This window comes from Prionailurus viverrinus, chromosome B4 (genome assembly GCF_022837055.1).
Source record: "Prionailurus viverrinus isolate Anna chromosome B4, UM_Priviv_1.0, whole genome shotgun sequence".
NCBI lineage: Eukaryota > Metazoa > Chordata > Mammalia > Carnivora > Felidae > Prionailurus > Prionailurus viverrinus.
The window spans coordinates 12,825,167-12,848,483 of NC_062567.1; the positions used below are offsets into that span (position 1 = coordinate 12,825,167).

Consider the following 23,317-nt stretch of genomic DNA (forward strand, 5'->3'; position numbering starts at 1 on the left):
AAGATTAAACAACATGCTACTGAAAACCAATGGGTCAATGAACAAATCAAAGAATAAATTTTTAAAACTACCTGGAGTCAAACGAAAATGCTAATACATCATACCAAAATGTATTGAATGCAGCAAGAGCAGTTCTAAGAGGCAAGCAAGATTTAGGCTTACCTCATGAAATGAGAAAAATCTCACATAAACCACCTAAGTTTACACCTAAATGAACTAGATAAAGAAAAACAAATTATCTCCAAAATTAGTAGAAGGTAAGAAATAATAAAGATCAGAGTGAAAATAAATGAAATACAGATTTAAGAGAGCACAAATTAATCAATGAAACTAATAGCTGGTTCTTTGAAAAGATAAACAAAATTGACAAACATTTAGTGACACTAACCGAGAAAAACAGAGGGCTCAAACAAAAGAAAACCAGAAATGAAAGAGAAGTTATCAGATACCACAGTAATACAAAGGATCATAAGAAACTACTTTGAGGGGCTCCTGGGTGGCGCAGTCGGTTAAGCGTCCGACTTCAGCCAGGTCACGATCTCGCGGTCCGTGAGTTCGAGCCCCGCGTCGGGCTCTGGGCTGATGGCTCAGAGCCTGGAGCCTGTTTCCGATTCTGTGTCTCCCTCTCTCTCTGCCCCTCCCCCGTTCATGCTCTGTATCTCTCTGTCCCAAAAATAAATAAAAACGTTGAAAAAAGAAACTACTTTGAAAAATTATATGCCAACAAATTGGACAAACTAAAAGAAATGGATAAATTCCTAGAAACTTATACCTATACTGTATCATGAAAAAGAGAGAATCTGAATAGACCAGCTATTAAAAAAGAGATTGAGTCAATAGTCAAAAATCAACCAACAATCAAAAGTCCAGGCTTCAGTGATGAATTCTACCATTCAAAGATTTAAAACTTATCCACCTCAAACTCTTTCAAAAATTTGAAAAGTAAGGAATGCTTCCAAACTCATTTTCTGAGTCCAGCATTACCCTAATACCAAAACCAGACAAAAACACCACCAAAAAAAAGCATTCTAAGCCAATACTCCTGATGAACTTAGATGCAAAAATCCTCAGCAAAATATCAATTAACTGAATTCAACAATATATCAAAAGAATAATGTATCACAATCAAGTGTGATTTATTCCAAGGAACGCAAGGATGTTTTCGTATATGCAAATAAATTATTGTGACATACTACATTAACAAAATGAAGGATAAAAATCATACGATCATCTCAATAGACAAAGAAAAAGCATTCGAATAAATTCAACATCCATTTATGATAAAAAGCCTCAACAAAGTGGGTATAGGTAGAGTAACCTCAACATAATAAAGGCCATATATGACAAGCCCACAGTTAACATTATTCAGTGAAGAAAAGCTAAAAGCTTTTCCCTTAAAATCAGGAACAAGATAGATGCCTATGCTTGCCTCTTTTATTTAACATAATATTGGAATCCCTAGCAAGTGAATACACAAGGAAATGAAAAAAAGGGGGCAGGGTATCCAAGTTGGAAAGGAAGAAGTAAAACAGCAACTATTTGCAGAAGACATGATTTATATATAGAAAATCCTACATAGCAGACCAAAAACCATTAGAGCTAATAAATTCAGTAAAGCTTCAGAGTGTCAAATCAATATACAGAACTATGTTGCATTTTTATATACTAGTAACAAGGTCTCAGAAAGAGAAATTCAGAAAATAATCTCCATTACAACTGTATCAGAAAGAATAAAATAAATTTATTCTATAGAATAGAATAAATTTAACCAAGGAAGTAAAAGTCCTGTACATTGAAAACTATAAACACTAATGAAAGAAATTGAAGAAGACACAAATAAGTGTAAAGATATTCTGTGCTCATAGACTGGAAGAATTAATGTTGTTAAAGTGTCCACGTTACCCAAAGTGATATACAGATTTGATTCAACCCCTATCAAAATTCCAACAGCATTTTACAGAAAGAGAACAAACAATCCTCAAATTTGTAGAGAATCACGAAAGATTCTAAATAGCTAAAGCCATACTGAGAAAGAAGAACAAAGCTGGAGGTAGCATGCTCCCTGATTTCAAACTACACTACAAAGCTAGAGTAATCAAAACAGTATAGTACTGGCACAGAAACAGACACAAAGATCAATGGAACCGAACAGAAAACCCAGAAATAAACCCAATTATATTGGGTTTATTATTTACAATGGAGGCAAGAACGTACAATGGGGAAAAGAAATATCTTCAATAAACAGTGTTGATAAAACTGGACCGCCCCATGCAAAAGAATGAAAGTGGACCACTATCTTACACTATTCACAAAATTAACTCAAAATGGATTAAAGTCTTGGACATAAGACCAGAAACCACAGAACTCCTAGAAGAAAACATGTGGGAAGCTCTTTGACATTGGTCTTAGCGATATCTTTTTGGATCTGACTCCAGAAGCAATGGTGACAAAAGAAAAATGAACAAAGACTAAATACTAAAAAGCTTCTGCAAAGTGAAGGGAACTATGAACAAAACAAAAAAGCAACTTAATGAATGGGAGAAGACATTTGAAGATCATATATCAAATAGTTAAAAACCAAAATATATAAAGAAATCACACAATTCAATAATAACAAACAAAATCTGATTAAAAAATTGGCAGAGGATCTGAGCAGTCATTTTCCAAAGAAGACACACAAATGTTCAGCAGACTTGTGACAAGATGCTCAACCTCACTAATTGTCCAGGAAATGCGAATCAAAACTGCGATAACTCCTCACACCTGTGCGAATAGTTATTCTCAGAAAGACAAAAAAATAACAAATGTTAGTGAAGATGTGGTAAAAAAAAAAAAAAAAAGGAACTGTTGGTGGGGGTGTAACCACTATTGAAAACAATATGGAAGTTCCTCAAAAAATTAAAAATACAAGTACAATATGATCCAACAATTCTACTTCTTAGTATTTAACCAAAGAAAAGGAAACCACTAATTTGAAAAAGATATATGCACGTCTATGTTCACTGCAGCATTATTTACAATACCCAAGATATGGAAACAACCTATGTGTCCAATGATAGATGAATGGACAAAGAAGATGAGAACGAATGAAATCTTGCCATTTGCAACAACACAGATGGACCTCATGAGTGTCGCTACAAACTTTCAGTCATAAAAGAAATAAACCATGAGGAAGTAATGTACAACATGGGGTCTATAATCAATAATACTGTACTGCAAACTTGAAAGTTACTAAAAATGAAATCTTAAAAGTTCTCATCATACGAAAAAAAGTGTTACTTTGTACGGTTACAGGTAGGTAAATACACTTATGTGGTGATCATTTTGCAACGTATACAAATGTTGAATCATTATGTTGTACACACTCAAAACTAATGTGATGTGTATCTCAACTGCGCTTCAATAAAATAAATATTGCTGTGGTGCCATGGTCAGTGTACTTCATTTTTCAGCTAAATCCAGATCTTATGCTAAGATTTTTTGTTTCCTCACTACACATAAAGGAGGGAAGAGGGCAAGGGGTTACAAAGGTTTTTCCTGGAAAAATAAATTGGGTCTAACTCCATGAGCAAACAAAACTGTCAATGCCTCTCTGAGTTTATATAAAATGATTGCACCCAACAAAAAGTGTTTTGTCTTTCTTGCTAAACACTTTAATTTGTGGCTTGACCGATAATTAAGCAAAAGAAATACCAGGCCAGGCAAACAAAAACTGCCTTTTTGTTTCAGATATTCTTTGTTATTACAATAATTACACACACTTAAATCAGAGCTAAAGTTTTTTGAGAGAGAAGTAGTGCTGATGAAGGAAAAAGAAACTAAACTCCAAAACAAGGGCTGTTCAACACCCTGACTTCTCTGCCACTGAATAACCAGCTCACCTGGGCAAATCCTTTTCCTTTTCTGGGTTGAGTTTCCAGGACAATCCATGAAAACGATGTCTTATTAGTACAACTTATTAGTCCTTCTTATTTGCACTCACCTTAGTTATTAAGGGTCAGTTTCATAGCATCTGAGTTCCTAGTCTCAGCTTACATTTCTGTCCTTTGCTATTTCATTACCAATCTCCTGTTTCACCAACTATAGATCTATTTTTGGCAAATTCTTTCCTACTCTCTAGAACAGTTGTTCTCAGACTCTAGCCTGAGTCACAATCACTGGGACGGTTGGGGTGCAGATTACTGGGCATATATCCCAAGAGGTTCTGATTCAGTAGGTCTGAGATAGGACACAGAATTGCATTCCTAACATCCAGATCATCCAGAGAATCTGCACGCTGCTAGCCCTACAACTGCTTGAAAACCACTAGACTGTAGAGAATATAAAAATGTTGATAAACATCATCTAAGGGCCTAGGAGTAGTAAAAGTTACCTCAATATAACTCTGAGCACAGCCACTCTGGCCTTCCAGCTCCACCTGGGTGAAGTTGACCTGTATTTGTTCTCCTAGGGGCTGCTTTATAATATAGATGCATTGTCTGTTGTGAGTGAAAGGTCCAGACAAGTCAGAAAAGAGAAGGCCCTCTGGGTCTGTGTAGTTTCCTCCACAATGTAGATCCGCTGAAGAGAACAGGGAAGAGAAGGGAAAGGTCATGCGAATGGCCATGCCTGTGACCCTCAGGTATTACATACCATTTTTAGAAACTTACACCCATACACACACAATCATATATCCACCTAATTCACCCTGTACAGGTTTATGTCTCCAATTATATTTTCAGTTTGTTGTGTGCTTGTGGAACATCCATGTAGAGCCTAAAGAAATAGACACAGAGATGCGTAATCTAACTTCCAATCTAACGTCCTCTTCTACAAATTGCTCTTTGATTGTTTTAAGTTTATTTATTTATTTTGAGAGAGAAAGAGAGAGCATGAGCAGGGTAGGGGCAGAGAGAGAGAGGGAGAGAGAATTTCAAGCAGCCTTGAGCCCACGAACTAAGAGATCATGACCTGAGCCGACCTCAAGAGATAGACGCTTAACTGACTGAGCCACCAAGGTGCCCCTACAAATTGCCTTTTATTTATTTATTTATTTATTTATTTATTTATTTATTTAAGTTTTAACGTTTATTTATTTTTGAGACATAGAGAGACAGAGCATGAACAGGGGAGGGGCAGAGAGAGAGGGAGACACAGAATCCGAAACAGGCTCCAGGCTCTGAGCGGTCAGCACAGAGCCCGACGCGAGGCTCGAACTCATGGACCGTGAGATCATGACCTGAGCCGAAGTCAGACGTTCAACCGACCGAGCCACCCAGGCGCCCCCAAATTGCCTTTTAAATACGTTTATGTTCTCCTTCATTCCAGAAAGATTTGAGGCAGTTTATAAAAGACATGTGACAAAAAATATATATACAACTAGACAAATGAATCCAGTTAAAGGAATAATGAACAGAGAATAGCAGGATGGGCTCAGGGGGGAATGACATGCACAGAGAACAAGTATGCACCGACCACACAGATTACAAAAAGTTCACTATAAATTCAGCCCGAAGGCAGAGTAAATGAAGAAAGACCTGTGGAAGGTGTTCACTGTTAGTTTTCCTGATATTGAGACTTGAAAGGTGTTTTTCCTGTGAATTCTCATCAGAGCACAATGATGTATGTTAAGAATAAAAGCCCCAAAGTAAAAATCATAGAGGGGCCACCTGGGTGGCTCAGTCGGTTAAGCATCCAACTTTGCCTCAGGTCATGATCTCACGGTTTGTGAGTTCAAACCCCGCGTCAGGCTCTGTGCTAACAGCTCAGAACCCAGAGCCTGCTTCAGATTCTGTGTCTCCTCCTCTCTCTGTCCCTCCCATGCTCATGCTCTGTCTCCCTCTGTCTCTCAATAATAAATAAACATTAAAAAACTTTTTTTTTAAATCAGAGTATTTTCTTGTTTTTCATTGTTTGCTGGGTTGTTTTAAGATGTCAACACAAGCTCTAAGCATAAAAGCATAGCACAGTCCCTCACATTCATATGAAGCTCCCAGTTGTTCAGGTTACTTACATGCTGACGTTAAGTAGGTGATATGGAAGCCTTGGTCATTAATCTGGTTGTCAGAATGAAAATGAATTCTGGCAAAGGGACCTGTGGTCTGCAGTGGTGGTACAGAGAAAGTGGTGCAGAACTTTCCAAGAACGGGGTCCTGATACAGAGGACCATCTCGAATCTAAAACAAAAGAACGAACCATTAAGCACAAACAGGTCAGATGTTGACAAAACGAGTGATTTTGTACCTTAACTTCAGAAAACCTGTCATTTGAAACTGGTGGCTCTTACAGGTTTTCCCATCTCGCACATATCAGCTGCAGCTCACTAAAGGGTAGTCCCCTGCACCCATCATCCCTGATGCCATATCTTCTGTCTAAATCCTAATTCCGAGGCTAGATGTGTACTTTGAAATCTTCTCATGAATCTTTCTCTATGTTTTCTTTCCTAGGTTCCCCCCCTCACCAGGTGTTTGTTTTCAAATGATAAATTAATTGCTAGTAATTGAGAAGGAGAAAATGAATATATTGAAAGAAAATAGAAGAAGGAATGCTTAACAATGTTGACTGATTCACAACTTGTTTCAGAAGGATCAGAGGTGGAAAGGAAGTGAAGTCAGATCAGACACAACATAAAGACAGTTTAAATGTATTTTAAAAGTATATACTTTTAAGGTACTGTGATACTTAAAAGTATGTACTGTTAAGGTACTGTGATAATGATCGTATGATCTGAGAAATTCTTTTTAATTGTTGGTTTTTAATTTCTTAAATAATCACAGTAACCTCTCTATAACTCTTTGTAACTGCAAATCCTGTACATCATAGAACACCAAACATCAGTGAACAAAATAATATTTTAACATGGCAAATTCCGTCCACTCAAATTACTTTTTCTATTGGCCGCAAAGCTATAGGACAGCATTATTCTATTCCTATATATAACTAGTTCCTTGAAATATTGTTGAGAAGTGAGAAGCATTTCAATATTATCAGAATGATTAATGCTTTCTATTATATATGTATCAAGGAATTATGTAGGAGCAAAAAACAAAGCCTCTAATTTTAATATGATGAAACTCACTGAAATTAATTTCAAAAAATCCATGCTACTGTCAACATTTAAAGGATTATGTTGCTGAAATTTTCCAGGGAGGGGTAGATCTTCCAGTCATTCCCAAAGGTTTCAAATCCATTACAACTGCTAAATTACTAATGACTTTCATTTGTGGAGATCCCTGTTTGTCAGTCACACCTTTCTATCCTTTGTGAGTAATTCCAAAGCCCTCCATTCTCTAATGGACTTGGAAGGGCATATTGTCTTTATCACTACTGCAAGGACTACTGTGATTTATGGTAACAAAAAGACAAGAGCAATGTAAAAACTCAGTCTTCTCAATGATCTTTTCAGTCTATAAATGCAGAGCAACATTTCAGATATACCTATACGCTTAGGGCATTTGAATACAACAGCCCATTTTTCTACTTGTATAATTTAAACTTTTGCTAATGGTAACCAGGAGGGACACAGATTGGCTCTTCTCCCAATGACAATTATGAGTATATTCTAGGCTCACCCTTTAGCAATGCATTACAACACAATTGCTCTTAAGTTATTTTTCTTCATGGAACACTATAGCCAGCTTGTGAAATAACATGTTGGGTTCCCATAGGTAACTGAAATCTTGATTCTGCATTGGAAAAGATACCCGTTACTAAATGTTTATTTTGTTAATTCTTCTATTCCCTTATTAGGGAACTGGGCTTCCAGGAAATGACAGGGAAAAGTAAGGCAGTCTATTTCCCAGATTCAAATGAGACCCAGAAGAAGCAACAAGCTGGCACAATTAAGAATAAGGAATCAGCAAAGGCTCAGACATTGGCTGCCTACTGAAGACTATATCTAACTATTGCAAGGAAATTGAAGTCATCCACAGGTATCACCAAACCATAGCTCTTTGAGTTCTAACCATATCATGACATGTTCTATCTAATTACATTTGTTTACCTCAAGATAATCTTTGCTGCAATCATCATGGTGCTCCAGACTCAAGGTCCCAAAAGTAAATGTTATCAAGAGGCCAGGACTGGTTATAACTTTCCAGACACAATCTCTTCCTGAAGGATAGTTTCCAGGATATCCCGGAGACTTAATAGAACCATAAGTGCCTGTCAGTACACCTCCACACTCTAAAATAAGAGGAAAAAATAACTTGACATTTGTATACATGTTACAATTTATATAGCGTTATGGAAGCCTTTATTGCAAGAAGACAAGCTTTGTTGAAATATCTACGTACAATTTGGGACACCCTCATAAATTAAACAAGGCTTTCAGTTTTCCAATTTGATACAGTTATACATCTAGGAATATTAACTGATAAATGAATGAGTCACATGATTGAGCTCTGTGCTTATCAGCTATTACATGGTGATATGATTTTAAAATACAGTGCTGAACTGTCTGAGGGATGAATAATGAGATAATAGATATATTGTTTTCACTTTGAGGGAGATTAATTTCTGCATAACTTTTACAAGTTCTGGTTCTTAAAGAGTTCTCTTTTTTGTAAAGCTTTTTTCATTTGTTTATGAGAGAAGAGACTCAGAGCACGCATGCTCAAGTGGGGGAGGGGCAGAGAGAGAGGGGGACACAGGATCTGAAGCGGGCTCTGCACTGACAGCAGAGAGCCTGATATGGGGCTCAACTCATGAACCGTGAGATCACGAGCTGAGCCGAAGTCGGATGCTTAACCAACTGAGCCACCCAGGTGCTCCAAAAAGTTATTTTTAACTCTTAAAAAGTTCCAGAACTTCCGTTACCCCTATGTCTTTCAACAAACCAGATTGTTTCATACATTAGAATAGTTAAGTGCTACATACTTTTCATGTGAGAAAATTTCTTAACACTAGGATAATAGTTAAACTCTTCATTTTATAAATTGAACATATTCAAATATGCATGGGCAGTTGCCTTGCTCAGGAATGGAGTGAAAGAAAGGTGGGACCAGGCTTTGTGACACCCACTCCACTACCACTCAATTAATTACCCCCCAGAGTTGTATGTCAGTGACTGGAAGAATCTTTCCTTTATTAATACTCACATTTACTTAACGAAGAGTCTGTGATGGCTTATAAGAAATACTAATGTAAAACTGAAAAATAGAGATACTAAATAAAAATCTAGACTGTAGTAAATATAAATTAGAAAAAATAAAATAAGGTGGTATCTCAGATATGCAAGATGTGGGATCTACATAACTACGCAGGTTACTTAGTAGACAAGTCTTTTGCCAAGGCAAAAAATGAGACAAGTTAGTTACATGATTCTCACTGTTCCTAATACAAAAACACCTCAGTTGCTCAGAGGCAGAGAAGTTTCCTAAAATTTGGAAGTTCAATTACCATATGGGTAAAAAGAATTACAATTCCATAAGCAAAGTAAAATGTTAACGGAGACCTGGGGGAAAAAATTCAATATGTAATACAAAGAATTAACATCTCTAATATATGAAGAGCTTCTAAAAGGAGTAGAGACATAAACAAAGAGTTCACTGGTAAAAATTCAAATGTCCTTTTACATGGAAAAGATGTTCAGCCTCACTCTCAACAAGGGACATACAAATAAGAACTTTGCTGAGACACCATTTCTTAGCTCTCAGAATGATAAATATCCAGAATATTGAAAACAAATTCTGGTGGTGCTGTGGGGAAATAGGCACTCTCATACATTGCTGATGAGAACACAAGAGAGTACAACTCTTACAGAGGAGACTATGGCAAAGTCTAGCAAAAAGTTAGGCATTTATTTTTTGACGAAGCAACCACACTTTTAGAAATTGATCTCAAAGATACACTGGCAAAAATGCAACAAGACAAGTTCACAAGGACTTTGTCGCAGTACTATCTGGAATTCCAAAAGGCTGGAAGCAAGGCAAATATCCGACGAGAAAGTCCTGGTTGAATAGACAGTGTATGAGATGTCTATTAATGGCACACTATGGTCTAGTTATGGACTAGTCTCTATGACACATCAAGTGAAAAAGCAAACTACAAACCAGTGTATATTGTATGTTACCTTTTTTTAAAGGGAAAAATATGATTATATGTGATTATCTGCTTATAGTTTTGAAATGGAAGGTTAAATCCAAGACTAATACAAATTGTTACCTTTTTTTAAAATTTATTTATTTGTTTTGAGAGAGACAGAGACAGCTCTAGTGGGGGAAGGGCAGAGAGAAAGGGAGAGAGAGGGTCCCAAGCAGGCCCCCCGTTGCCAGCACAGAGGTCAATGCCAGGCTCGAACCCACAAAGCCAGGAGATCATACCCTGAGCCGAAACCAAGAGTCAGCTGCTTAACCTACTGAGCTACCCAGGTGCCCCCAAAATTGTTACCTTTTAGAGAAGAAAGGAATAAAATGGAAGGGACAAGGATAAAAGCTAGACTTCTCTAAATTTACCATGAAGTTTGATTTGGCTTTGGAACTATGAATATGTTTCACATAATGATAGAGCAAAATTCAATAAAAATGAAAAAGTGAAATCTTTAAACTCACAAGCAAAACGAAATGACTATATTAAGCTAGCAGTTTAAACAGGGAGAGGAGAAATATTCCAAGATGCTTTGAAACACTGTAAAGTTTGATTGCAGAACTGGAGTGAAACGTATATTAAGTACAAAAAGAATAATTGAGAAATACTAAATGGCTTTCAGTTATCATGTTATTAGTAATAATATTAGTATTGTTATTTTGAAAATTCACACAGTAGGATTAAGTACATAGGTAATATGTGAATGTCACTGGGAACTCATTTCACGAAGTGAGAAGAAGTACAAACATAAAGTTAAAAAACCTGTAATTTCAATATGCCAATATTTTGGAAGATCACTAAGAATACATGATATACCTTTCCTTTAAAAATAATAAAAATATTTCCCAGTTCTTTCCACTGAAAGTTCTAGAGACTTTGTTCAGTCTAGTAGCAATAGCCACTCCTAGCACCCAGGTTATGAAACCTAAATACCATTTCCCGGTAGAGGAGTATGAACTGTTCCAGTCCTAACACAATAAATATGTATGAAGAACCTGGAAAATCTTTCAGGGCAGAAAGCAAGAAAGTTTCTAAAGATAACAGAAACTTGGGTTTCTATTGGGTCAAAGAGGCTTAGAAACTAATTATCAGTTCTCCCACTAGCCAAATATGGAACATTTTAACATTAAAAGTCTAGAATGGATTATATCAAATATGATAAAATGTGTGTTCCTGAGTATTAAAATCAATAAAAAATAAAAGAAATAATGACTAATTGTTCATTATGGAGAAAGCTAGGAAGCCAAGTCATTAATTTGAATACTAGGGAAATATTAGGAGAAAGAATCAAGCGTGTATCCTGTGTTTCCTTTATGATCTATACGGGAGCGTAACCAAATAGTTGACATGAGAAAGATCAACTCTATTGAAGAACTCCAGACAATAAATAAAGAAGAAATGATAAAATTCAACTGTCATCATTTTGAAAGCCCCAGTGAACAACTAACCTAAACAACGAACCTAAGGGTTGCTAAGACCATTACAGAAAGTGTGAAGGTTTCTAATGGAAATATCAACCAGGGACAGTCAAAACACTCAAATCAATGCTGCAGTCATAACAGGGAGACAAGTGGATATCCAGTACCTTCTAATGTGATTATTTTTGTCTCCTCAAAAATAAAACTTAACTGGATCGAACCTCTAGCTTGATTTAACTACCTGTTTACAGCATGAGGAATGGCACATGGGATATAAACAGCAAAATCTAGACTCTGGGATAACAGCAGTTTCTGTAATAAATAAATGTGAGCAATGATTAGGATTCTGTAATTGTAAGGAATTATTGTTTGTTTTAGTTTTGTTTTCAGGCACTGAGAAGCAAACAGTGAAGGGCTGTGATCTTGAGGGAAGGGAAGGGCAACACATGTGATAAATCCCATGTTCCTTCCAGGATTCTCCCTGCAGGCAGCTTCCAAATTACACACAGCACAGGGCAGTGGGAGTCCAAGGAGCAGCAATCCTCTTACTGGGTGAAAGAAACAAAATTAAGAATTTGGGGCTACCAGAGTGGCTGAGATTTTCGAATAAGGTACTATAGAGAAGACAGCTGCATGACAATGGCACCCCAAAAAGGTATAGGAGTTTCTTTGGGCCCTTAGCTGAATCTTAAGCTGTATATGCACAGGGAAAGACTCTAGAAGGCCTAATAAAAATATAAGAGCTACGAGACATAGTCAAAATCTCCAGCATATGTGTAATTTGAATCCCAGAAGGAGAGGAGAGAAGAAAAATAAAAGAAGCATCATCTGATCATCTCCATAGATTTAGAAAAAGTATTTAATATACCTCAACATCCATTCATGACAAAAACTCTTGACAAGCTAGGGATAAAAAGTAAGATGGTTTAAAAGCATTCAAAATATCTTTGACACTTCTTCCATTGAGATGGGGTCTATGTCTCCTCCCCTTGAATCTGGGTGGGCTTATGAGTGTTTCAACCAATTAAAAGAATGGCAGAAATAACAATATGACTTCCAAGATAGGTCAGAAAAAGCCATGCAGCACCTGCCCATGTCTGTTGAAATGGTTGCTCTAAGAAAAACCAAGGACCACGAAAGAAGTTCCACTAGTCTAAGACCAACATCACAGAGGGGCTACATGTAGGCACTCAAGTCAACAGCCTGGTTCAACTCTTATCCAAAAGCCAGCATCAACTGAGCGAGCTTGGGTTTCTAGCCTCACTGAGCCTTTAGGTGACTACAATCCCAGCCAACATCTGGTAATAACTGCTCACCAAATCAAATGACAATTGGTCTCTTTCCAAATTCTTGGTCCACAAAATCAGAAACATAATAAAATGATAAATGTTCTACAACACTAAATTTGTGGGTCATTTATTATACAGTAATAGTAATTTGCAGCAAACTTCCTTAATCTGATAAAAGTTATCTACAAAAACTTACAGCTAAAACATTATATTCAATGGTGAAATACTGAACATTTCCCATGAGGTTGGGAACAAGATAATAATGCCCAGTCCACCACTTTTGTTCAGCATTGTACTGGATGTCCTAGCCAGGGCAATAAATAAGTTGAGGGAAAGAAAGAAATAATAGTTACAAAGATTGGAAAGGAAGGTGTTACAAGGAAAACCACAAACCCAAAATGGTGCCACTTAGGCCAAGTCCTCAAACTTGGGCTTAATACCTAGTCTAATTGTACTTTCAACCTTCCCCGGAAATATAATCTTAACCTGTCAGTCAGGAATTTTCCACTCTGCCATATGGGCTTTCTCCATCTCCCAAAGGAAGATGAGGTAATCTGCATGATCAGACCCCTTACTCTTCCCCCTAAGGGAAGACCTTGCCTGGATCAATCTTTTTCTTTTGCTAATAACTTCTTGCCTTGCCATTCCTTCCTATAAAAACTTTTCATTTTATATGATTCCTTAGGGCTCCCCTCTGTTTGCTGGATAGGATCCTGACCAATTCAAGGATTATTTCATAAAAACAATTAGATTCAAATTTACTCCATTAAATTTTGTTTCTTAACAAAGAAAAACAGGCTTTATTCATTGAGAACATAGCTGTGTATGTAGAGAAATCCAAAAGAATCTACTAAAAAAAACTATTAGAATTGATTAATGAATTTAGCAATGTGGCTAGATTCAAAATCAAATATGTTTTAAAAATACATCATAATTCTATATAGTAACAACAAATAAAAATGCCATTTTAGAAAAATGCATCATTTTACATAATACAAAATATTCAATATCTAGAAAAAGACAACAAAATATATGGAATCTATAAACCATCGCTAAGATAAATTATAAGAGGGCTAAATAAATACAGAGATGGTCCATGTTCATAAATTGGTACGATCAATATTTTTAGGAATCCCAGAAGATTGGGGAGGGGGGAAATTTAAAAATTGATTCTAAAATTGTAATATATATATATAATATGTAAAATATAATATATATATTTAAAATATAATATATTTTATATATAATAAATATGTATATATTTTTTAAATTTTTTTTAGAGAGAGAAAGCAAATACACGAGCAGCAGAGAGGGACAGAGGGAGAGAGAAAGAGAATCTTAAGCAGGCCCCATGCTCAGCACAGAGTCCCCATGGGGCTTGATCCCACGATCTTGGAATCATGACCTGAGCCAAAATTGAGTCTAATGCTCAACCAACTGAGCCACAAGGTGCCCCATATTGAGCATATTATAAAAGACAATGTTGTAAGATTTACACTACCAGATTTCAAATTTCAGTAGTTAAGCCAATGTGCCACAAGGATAAATAGACCAATAGAAAAGATAAGAAATTCCAGACATAAATGCACAGATTTATTGATGAATGAATTGGAGCTTCAGTGTACCGCTCTCTTTACTTTTTTACATGTTTATAAAGTGTATAGTAAAAAGCTGAAAAAAAAAAAGTAGACCTCCGAAAGGCAAAATACCAACGCAAAGAATGAATTATCAAATGGTCACTAAGATAAGGAATACTAAGTGAAGGAGTAGACAATGTCATCAACAATATCCCTGCAGTAATTTACCAGTAAAGTTTATAAAAATGTTGTTCAGTAATTTCATAAGGGGTCCATTCAGATTCATGATTTCTCATCTTTTTCATTCATCCAAATTTTATTATCTCTGAACACAAAATGAAATTTCAATGCATTGCAGATTTATTTGATGTGAAAGGAATTACAAAAGTATTATATAATCCTTAGATCTCAAAACATGTAATGTTATCCACAAGTCTAATACTAATCCAGAAAATTTACTGATCTCAAGATTTTGCTCTATTTTTCTTCTTGTTTACACTTACCTGGTTGCTGTGTTTCCCATCTTATTGTAAAGCCTCTCTCATTTCTTAAATGTTCAGAGTAGAGATGAAAATAGAGAGCGTTGTCACTACTGAGGAGTTCATGAGGGGGAACAGAGCCACAGAATCTTCCAAGTTGGAACGCCGCAGAGGAGTCTCCATCGTGAACCTGAAGAAACTCGTGTGGACAATTGTTCACTGATTCTAACTGGAAAAAAGTGAAAGTGATACGCAGCACCTAAAAACATAAAGGTCACAATACATTATTTTTCACTTCCATGTCAATTCTAAAGCATTTCTCCCAATAAGGAAGCATTCATATTAATTCACCTTTCAAGAGACAGATCTATAACTTCCCAATTATCTGCAAACACATATGACAACCGTACATATTATTAAATAACTTGTGTTAAAAATTGCTTAGGCTTCTGCCAATATCAAAATATATCAAAAATCTTGATGTTAACGAAATAGATTTTTAACAGCTTTATTAAGGTATACTTGATATACAAAGAACGATACATATTAAATGTGTATAATTGGATGAGTTTGGACATATACCAACACCTGTGATGCCATCACCACAGTCAGTGTGCTAGGCATATTCAACACCTCCCAGAGTTTCCTTGTGTCTCTCTTTCTTTTTTTCTTTTAGTGGTCAGAACACAACATGAGATCCACTTTCCTAGCAAATTTTGAAGTGCATGATATCGCGCTGTTAACTATAGGCACTATGTTGAACAACAGATCTCTAGAACTCACTTATCTTGTATAACTGAAAATACCCACTGAGTTGTTACTGAATCGGTTAATGAAATATATGTACCTAGATTTCATTTAACTGTCAAGTCCATTAAACGTAGGCACTTCAAATGTAGAGCTGACAATCATGCTTCGAAATCAGTAAAATACAATGGACATCTAAAAAACCTACCTTGAATTAAGTTTAACTGACAAATATTACCATTCACAAGAATGTATACCCTGATCACCTGAATTATCTGTAGTGTGCAGCATCCACACAAATGTTCACTGATCCCCGGAGATGCTGATTCCTGAGGGTTCTCTGAAGCTCTTAATGAGATACTAACAGATTGACAACTTCAGGTATAGACTGAGCTAGGCATGGTATAGATATGTGTAAAGTCCCCAAGTCTTCAGTGGTTGGATATCATTAAGAGACAGGTGACACCAAGAGTGGAGAACAGGGAAAAAGTAATCTGAAGTGTTCTGAGCATACAAGTAGAAGAGAATAAACCCAAACATACATTTCCAAGTTAAAATGTTAGAATGTACAAACTCAAATATAATGATATAATTCATATAATAAAAATTTTTTGGATAGTATCATTTAAAACAGCCAAACTGCTAAAAGGAAGCTGTTGAATTTGATATCCATCGTGATCTAAAACAACAACAGCATTCAGCTAATGAAAAAGGATATCAGGATATTTTTGAAATTCTATACTAGGGTATTTTTAAGATCTGTTACCCAACATTACATCATTTTTGTCCTTGAAGAAATTTCAATAAAAATTGAATAAATGTTCATGAACTGAACTATCCTGATTTCTATAAAATTTCTACTATATTGTGCAAATTGTGGAGATAAGATTTAAAAATCAAAACAACCAAGGAAAACAGCTGAATTTATTTCACAAATCGATAATAAAACTATTAACATTTTTTCACAAAATGACTTTTCTTGAAAGAAAAATGTTTTCAATGTCAGGAAATAGAATTCATGAACACTAAATGGAAGGAAGGAAATTCACATAACATACCCACTGGGAAACTGATTTTGGAGTTTATGCTATTATAGGGTCACCAGGCTCCAAAGAATCCTCCCTTCTCAAGGGAAAAAATGTGTTGTGACCATTGTACAATGACCCCCTGTAACATCAGTTCACAGGGAAAAGTTCACAGAATTGCAAGGGAACACCTTATCTATCCAGACACACAAGTTCATTTTAATGAGTCCAGGAGTTGGTTGAGAAATAAATATTTGGAAAAGTCTGAGTAATGAATGCTGGGGATAGAAGAACTAAAAACTTCAGGGTCAGATCTGAATTTGAGGAGTGTTCATGCAGCAGTTCAGAGTCATCAGAGTTGAGTGGCCTGGGTGTGAGTCACTGCAGGCCACTTACAAACCATGTGACCCTGGACAAATTCGTCAGCTGTTCTAGGCTCCATTTCCTCATAGTAAAATGAGAGTAACAATTCTTATCTCTCAGGGCTACAAGGGTTAAAATACAATGACACAATGTCTGTGAAGCAATTAGCACAGCACAATGGCACACCCAATGGCACAAAGAAGCACTGATAAGAAAACCATCTTAATAGCAGTCCCTATTTTTGCATAATAATCAGCAGAACGCTGAGTGGTCTTCCTCAAACACTAGTGTCTCAGTGAGAGCAGGACTTTACAAATTCCCTGCTTGCAGTCAGCCAATCCCGGCAGAGAATTATTCATACTGGACAAAGCCTGGACTTTGAAACCAGACAAACTTGACTTTGAAATCCTATTCCTCTAATTACCAGCGAAGAAATGCTTTTAAAAAATTACTTAGCTTCTCTTAGTTTCCCTTATCTTATCTACAAAATAAGGACACTATTACTTTTTTCAAAGAGTCAGTGTAAGGTTTAGGAAAGATGCATAAAATATCTAGCCCAAAGCCTGACACCGAGCAAGTCCTCAATATATGATAGTTGATTTACTACTATGTGTATTTTATGGAATATATACACATATTACATGTTCACATAGATAAATGAAATGTGCATTTAGACAGGAGCTATTACATTTACCTTTCCCTCTTCAGTTCGGATAACCCAGAAGCAGTTAACATCATGCATATAACCAACATCAGGGCTTTTATAGCTGAAGCTTCCATTCATCCCAGAGAGGGACCCTCCACAAACTGCCAAGGGAAAGATGAACTGTTCTTTACAGAGACTCTGAAAAGGAGGAGGCTAGGTATCTCTCCCTAACCTTGCTGCTGAAATATTAGAGAAGTCTGAGTGGTTAACATTGGAGACAAATGCCCTGTGGTTCTCTCTTCCCCCCAACCCTTTGTCTTTGGACACCCGCCTAAATCCCACCTCTTGTTTGAAGTCTGCTTGGGATTTCCTTGCCCCCACCACGAACCTCCTCTGCCCCTTTTTGTTTTCTCTGGCTCCCATTCTCTCCACCTCCGTGATACTTGATTTGACCCCAAGCAACTTAGTTCTTATCTACTTCTTGTCTCTCCTCTGCCATTTTGGATTAGATGTGCCTCCTCAACCAGAAGATCAGCAAGTAATATGTGGAGATAGTGTTTTATGCTTATTTTCCCACAGCATCTACCATAGTCCTGAACACATAGTGAGGTCTCAATAGACGTGCTGATTCAGAATCGAGAGTTCTGAGAGAGGACGAGTAATCAGGAGAGGCTGGATGAAGGAGATTGAAGCTTGAAGGTGAAGTACTCCGGAAGGACAGATACATTTGGATGTGAAGCAATGGAAGAATTCAGAGAAGTATGGAGAAATAAATATCTCAAATATTGGAACACAGCATGGTGGCACATGGGATCAAGTGACAAGAAAAGACATCTAGATTGGAAAGGGAGTATTATTAGGAAACTAGTGAAAAATAAGGTTGATTGGATAGGGTAAGGCCTAGTTATAGGGGATAATTGAGAAACAGTCCCAGTCTTTAACAGGCAACGGGGAGTGACTGTATGTTCTAGAGCAGGAGAGTGATACGATTTAATGAGTAATATTATAGGGAGATTAAACAGCTGCTGTAGAGAAAACTTCCCTTAGAAAATGACAATACCTTAGCATACTCTGTGTTCAGAACAGACGTAATAAAAATGGCAAATACCAATTTACTTCTTTCTTTGAAGGAAGGTTCTTCTTGGCCTAAATTGAGATAAATACTTACCTTGTAAATTCTATACTAGTGCTTGAAGGAAAGACTTAGTTGGAAGCATTTGTGCAACTAGACAAGAAAGTGGAAGAATCCACAGCAGGACTCACTGAGGAATGATCCTTCTAAGCTGTGGCACAAGAGACACTGAGCATACCTTGCTGGGGAATCTGACACAGAAATCCAGTCCAGAAACGTGTGCATTCACAACTGAACGCATTGACGCCATCCACACAAGTTCCCCCATTCAAGCAGGGGTTGCTCAGACACTCATTTATATTTTCTGTACAGTTGATGCCGGCCCAACCTGATTCACACTTACAAAGATAACCAGAAACCGTTTCCTAGGGAAAGAAAACCATAATGCCATGAAACAGATCAATGGACGATAAACGTTGAGCCAACTCAAAGAACAAAGAAGGGTTATGTGATGTATGTAGCAGGTGTTGAGCCACACACACCTTCTAGAATTCTTGTAATAATTCATTTAAATGGTAACTGCTAAGGAAGGAAGAACAAGGACTCACAATGCATTGTCCATTTAAACAGGGGCGGTTTGAGCAAATATTACTGAGCTGCACGCATCCATTTGGCCCATAGCCATTTCCAGTATATCCCGGGAGACAAGTACAGAGAGGTAAAGAACCTGTCAAATAAAAATGGAAGTGTAAATACAGGTCTCCTTCATTCAGACCCAGTAACAAAACTCAGGCTCTGTTGTCTAGACAAGGAATTGCCAAAATCAAGTCTGCATATCCCTAGGGGCAGACATGCCAACTATAAAGAGGAAGTATTAGGATCTTTTTCTATGTTTCATCTTAAAAATAAAGAAGGCATTACATTCCAATACTTGGTGCACAAATTGACGTTGGTGCTGTCAGTCCATATGTCACAGTCCTGAGTTACATACAAATGTGAGGTACGCTAAGGGAAAAAAGAGTTTCTCACAGAGGGGTTGAGAGAAAAGAATATTCTTATGAAAAAAGATGGTATCTGTTGCAAGCACTGGCCCTATATGGACTGTAAATAGGTACTCTTTTAATGCCCGTTTATAGATGAGAACAAAACACAAAAAGGTTAGGTGGCTTGACCCAGGACACACAGCTGGAATACAGTGAAGCCAGGGAGAAAATCAAAATGCAAGCATTATTTTTCTAGAATCCATGTTCTTAACCATTTCAGTATGCTCTGAATCATTTAATAAACATTTAAATAGTCATAAATGTACATGTATGTGTGTGTATACATCTATATTCTTTTACATATGTGCTTATATATATATCACATATATCACTCGTAAAAATAAAAGTAGTATTTGGAAATAGCACGAGATATGATACTTTATTCAATAAATAAGTTGGAGCCACCCATTTGAACAAAACTATCAAGCAAAATGTTTGATGCCATAGATACAAATAAATCTTAAAAAGACCCAAGATCTTAATGTTAAAAATAAAAGAAAGTATAAAAGAACAAGCACCTGACTATTTTTAGAGTTCGGTAGGAAAAGCCTAATTCTAAGAGGAGAAAATCCTATAAAAAAAGATTTACCTTTTTGACTACATAGAAATTTTAAGCTTCTACATACAAAATACCATCACAAAATTAAAATAAAAACAATATGCCAAGGAAAATATATGTAAACCATAAAACAGATAATGAGATATTATTCTTAGTACATAATGAAATTTTACACATCAATGAGAAAACAGATGAACAAAGGACATAAAAAAATAGAAAAAAATAAAGGCAGTAAAATATAAAAAGTATTAATTATTAGTAATCAAAAAGGTAATTTTGATGTAGTCAAAATCAAAATAATAGGAAGGCAATTTTTGCCTGTAAACTTGACCAAAATGAAAAATAACAGTAGTATCCATTATTGCCAAGAGTGGGAAACATGTAGTTTCATACACTGTTGGCAAGTATAAACTGATACATTTCTGTGAGAAAATTTAGCAATATATATTTTAAAAAATTTTAATGTTTATTTATCTTTGAGAGAGAGAGAGTATAAGGTGGGGAGGGGCAGAGAGGGAGGGAGACACAGAATCTGAAACAGGCTCCAGGCTCCGAGCTGTCAGCACAGTCCCATGCGGGGCTCAAACCCATGAACTGTGAGATCATGACCTGAGCCAAAGTCAGATGCTTAACCAACTGAGCCACCCAGGTGCCTCAAGCAATATATATTTTTTAAATTATAGGAGGTAAAACTTCTTTTACACAGCATTGCAAACACTGTTGGTTATCCCCCTAGGTCCACTTTTCCATTCTTTCGTAGTGAATTCTTTTTTAACTGAGGGCATAAGCTCCTGAAATAAACTACATTTCCAGCCTGACTTGCAGCCGGGGTTAAGCAACAGGGCTCAGTCCTGGCCAATAGCATAGAAATGAAAGAGGCCTTAGAAGGAGTTGACAGGTGGTCCTTCCTCCTTTTCTCCTTCCTATGTGCTCAAACACAGTCATAAATTTAATTAGCTGGCTTGATTATCTTGGGAAATATTGCTAATTAGACCAGACCACAGACAGCATAGTCTATCACATTAAAAAAAAAAAAAATCCAAACGTATAGTTTTAAAACATGGATTATTTTTGGTTTGAAGATCAAAATAAGAACTTTGAGGCTAGAGGATTGTGTTCAAAATGTTGATTTGTTTCAGAAGGCCATATTGAAATACCCCAAACCAGAGGCAGAGGGGAGTCATTACCTAGAATTGAGGAGCATGACGCATGTGGGTGGCAGCCTCCATTATCGACCAAGCAGACATTGACAAGCGTGCACACTCTTCCATTGCCTTGGTACCCTGATCACAGAGAGAACAGGGCATGACAAACAACATTAAGAAGATGGAAGGAGAATCCCAATCCAAGAAGCAAACTTCATGAAATCCAACCAGAGAGCTTCTATCATCACAACAGAAAAGGTAAATATGAAGTGCCATAAACAAATTCCTATCGTTAAGAAAAAGGACAACCATTTGGGAAACTGACTGCAGAAACCATGTTCTAATGGTGTTTCTAAGGACAAAAAAGGAAATGAATAAAGATGAAAAGATGCATGAAACTACTGGTAGACTGAGACAGTTGCTGACACTAACCAAGTTGACATTTTCTAATTACAGTGACTTTAATGATCTAAGAGCTAAATTACTGTAGAAGTCCCAAGAACTAACTTAATAAAGCAAATAGGGTTTCAATTTATCCCTTAGAACTCCATGAACTTCTTGGATAGTCACTCAGTTTAGATCACAGAATACCAGTAATGACTTCTTTCCAGAAGAGAAGAGAAACTCTGAACAGGTATTATATGCCTACTAGTCTGCCTGTTACTGAGTAAACTTTATATGCAAAACATCTCATGAGTATTTGTGGGAACAATGGAGCTGTAGGTCTCTGATCCACAGAGAAAATTTTTCAAATTCTGCATTATCTCCAGAGGCTATTTCACAATTTATAAAGTTTTGTTGTTTTCCACTGGTATTAAAAATATTTGTTATTGCTTTTTATAATGAGCTGACCTAATGTGCCCTGAATCTGTAAGTTAAATAAAACTTTCTGCACTGCTCAGTACATCTCCTTAGACAGAGTCATATTTAAAATGAAGCACAAGACCATGTTTCCAAATGTATGTTTTGCCTATAATGGTGTTGGGAAATTTGGCGTAGCACCTGGTGGACAGGCCTGACAGTGGTAAGACCCAAATGTATTCACACACGTAACAGGTGGAACCATAGAACAACCGCCATTATTTATGTCACATTCATTGATATCTTGGCAACTGTATCCGTTTCCTTGCCAGCCTAGAAAAACCAGAAGATTTGAAAAGTTAGCTCTATAGACAAGTTAACAACGAAGAAACGCATATAGCCAAAGATACATAAAAATTTGCTTCACTCATTTCTATTAAAATGAGATTTTCATTCTTAAAAACAAATTCTGGCAAAGAGGCGGGCAGGTGAGGTTCTCATATGCTTTTAGTCAGAAGTCTATAATTAGTAAAACCTATCTGGAAATAGATCTAGCGGTACTCATTAAAATTTTTTAAAATGTATACCTTTGGGGGCATCCGGGTGGCTCAGTCGGTTAAACGTCCAACTCCTGATTTCAGCTTTGGTCATGATCTCACGGTTCGTGAGATGGAGCCCCACACTGGGGCTCTGTGCTGACAGTGTGGAGCCTACTTGGGATTCTCTCTCTCTCCCTCTCTCTGCTCCTCCCCAATTCACTGGTCTCTCTCAAAATAAATAAACTTTAAAATATAAATATATATATATATGTATATATATACATATATATATATATTTACATATATAAATATATATATATTTGACTAACAAGTCCACTTCTAAAAACTCTCTTGCAGTGATAAAACTGCCAGCATCTACAGATGTAGGCAAGCAGAGGTCTATTGCAGTGTTGTTTAAAGGGGGGGAAAAACCCTCTTGATCATCAATATGATTAAATATATTAGGACTCATGTTTACCGTTGAATACTATACAAATATTTTAAATAACATGCACATATTTAACGTTTTTCAAATATATACATTAGCTA

At 36.5% G+C, this 23,317-nt stretch overlaps 1 protein-coding gene across 1 annotated transcript in view; it reads right to left on the minus strand.

Moving 5' to 3' along the window:
* Positions 1 to 23,317, minus strand: part of CUBN (cubilin) — a 283,623-nt gene that overhangs the window by 238,020 nt on the left and 22,286 nt on the right. Inside the window, exons 9-17 of the mRNA XM_047868193.1 lie at positions 22,431 to 22,562; positions 21,471 to 21,566; positions 19,290 to 19,408; positions 18,920 to 19,106; positions 17,658 to 17,770; positions 14,853 to 15,087; positions 7,982 to 8,163; positions 5,993 to 6,155; positions 4,373 to 4,560 (exon numbers count right to left, since the gene is read on the minus strand). Coding sequence (XP_047724149.1) covers positions 4,373 to 4,560; positions 5,993 to 6,155; positions 7,982 to 8,163; positions 14,853 to 15,087; positions 17,658 to 17,770; positions 18,920 to 19,106; positions 19,290 to 19,408; positions 21,471 to 21,566; positions 22,431 to 22,562 — 1,415 coding nt within the window. The remainder of the gene's footprint in view (positions 1 to 4,372; positions 4,561 to 5,992; positions 6,156 to 7,981; positions 8,164 to 14,852; positions 15,088 to 17,657; positions 17,771 to 18,919; positions 19,107 to 19,289; positions 19,409 to 21,470; positions 21,567 to 22,430; positions 22,563 to 23,317) is intronic.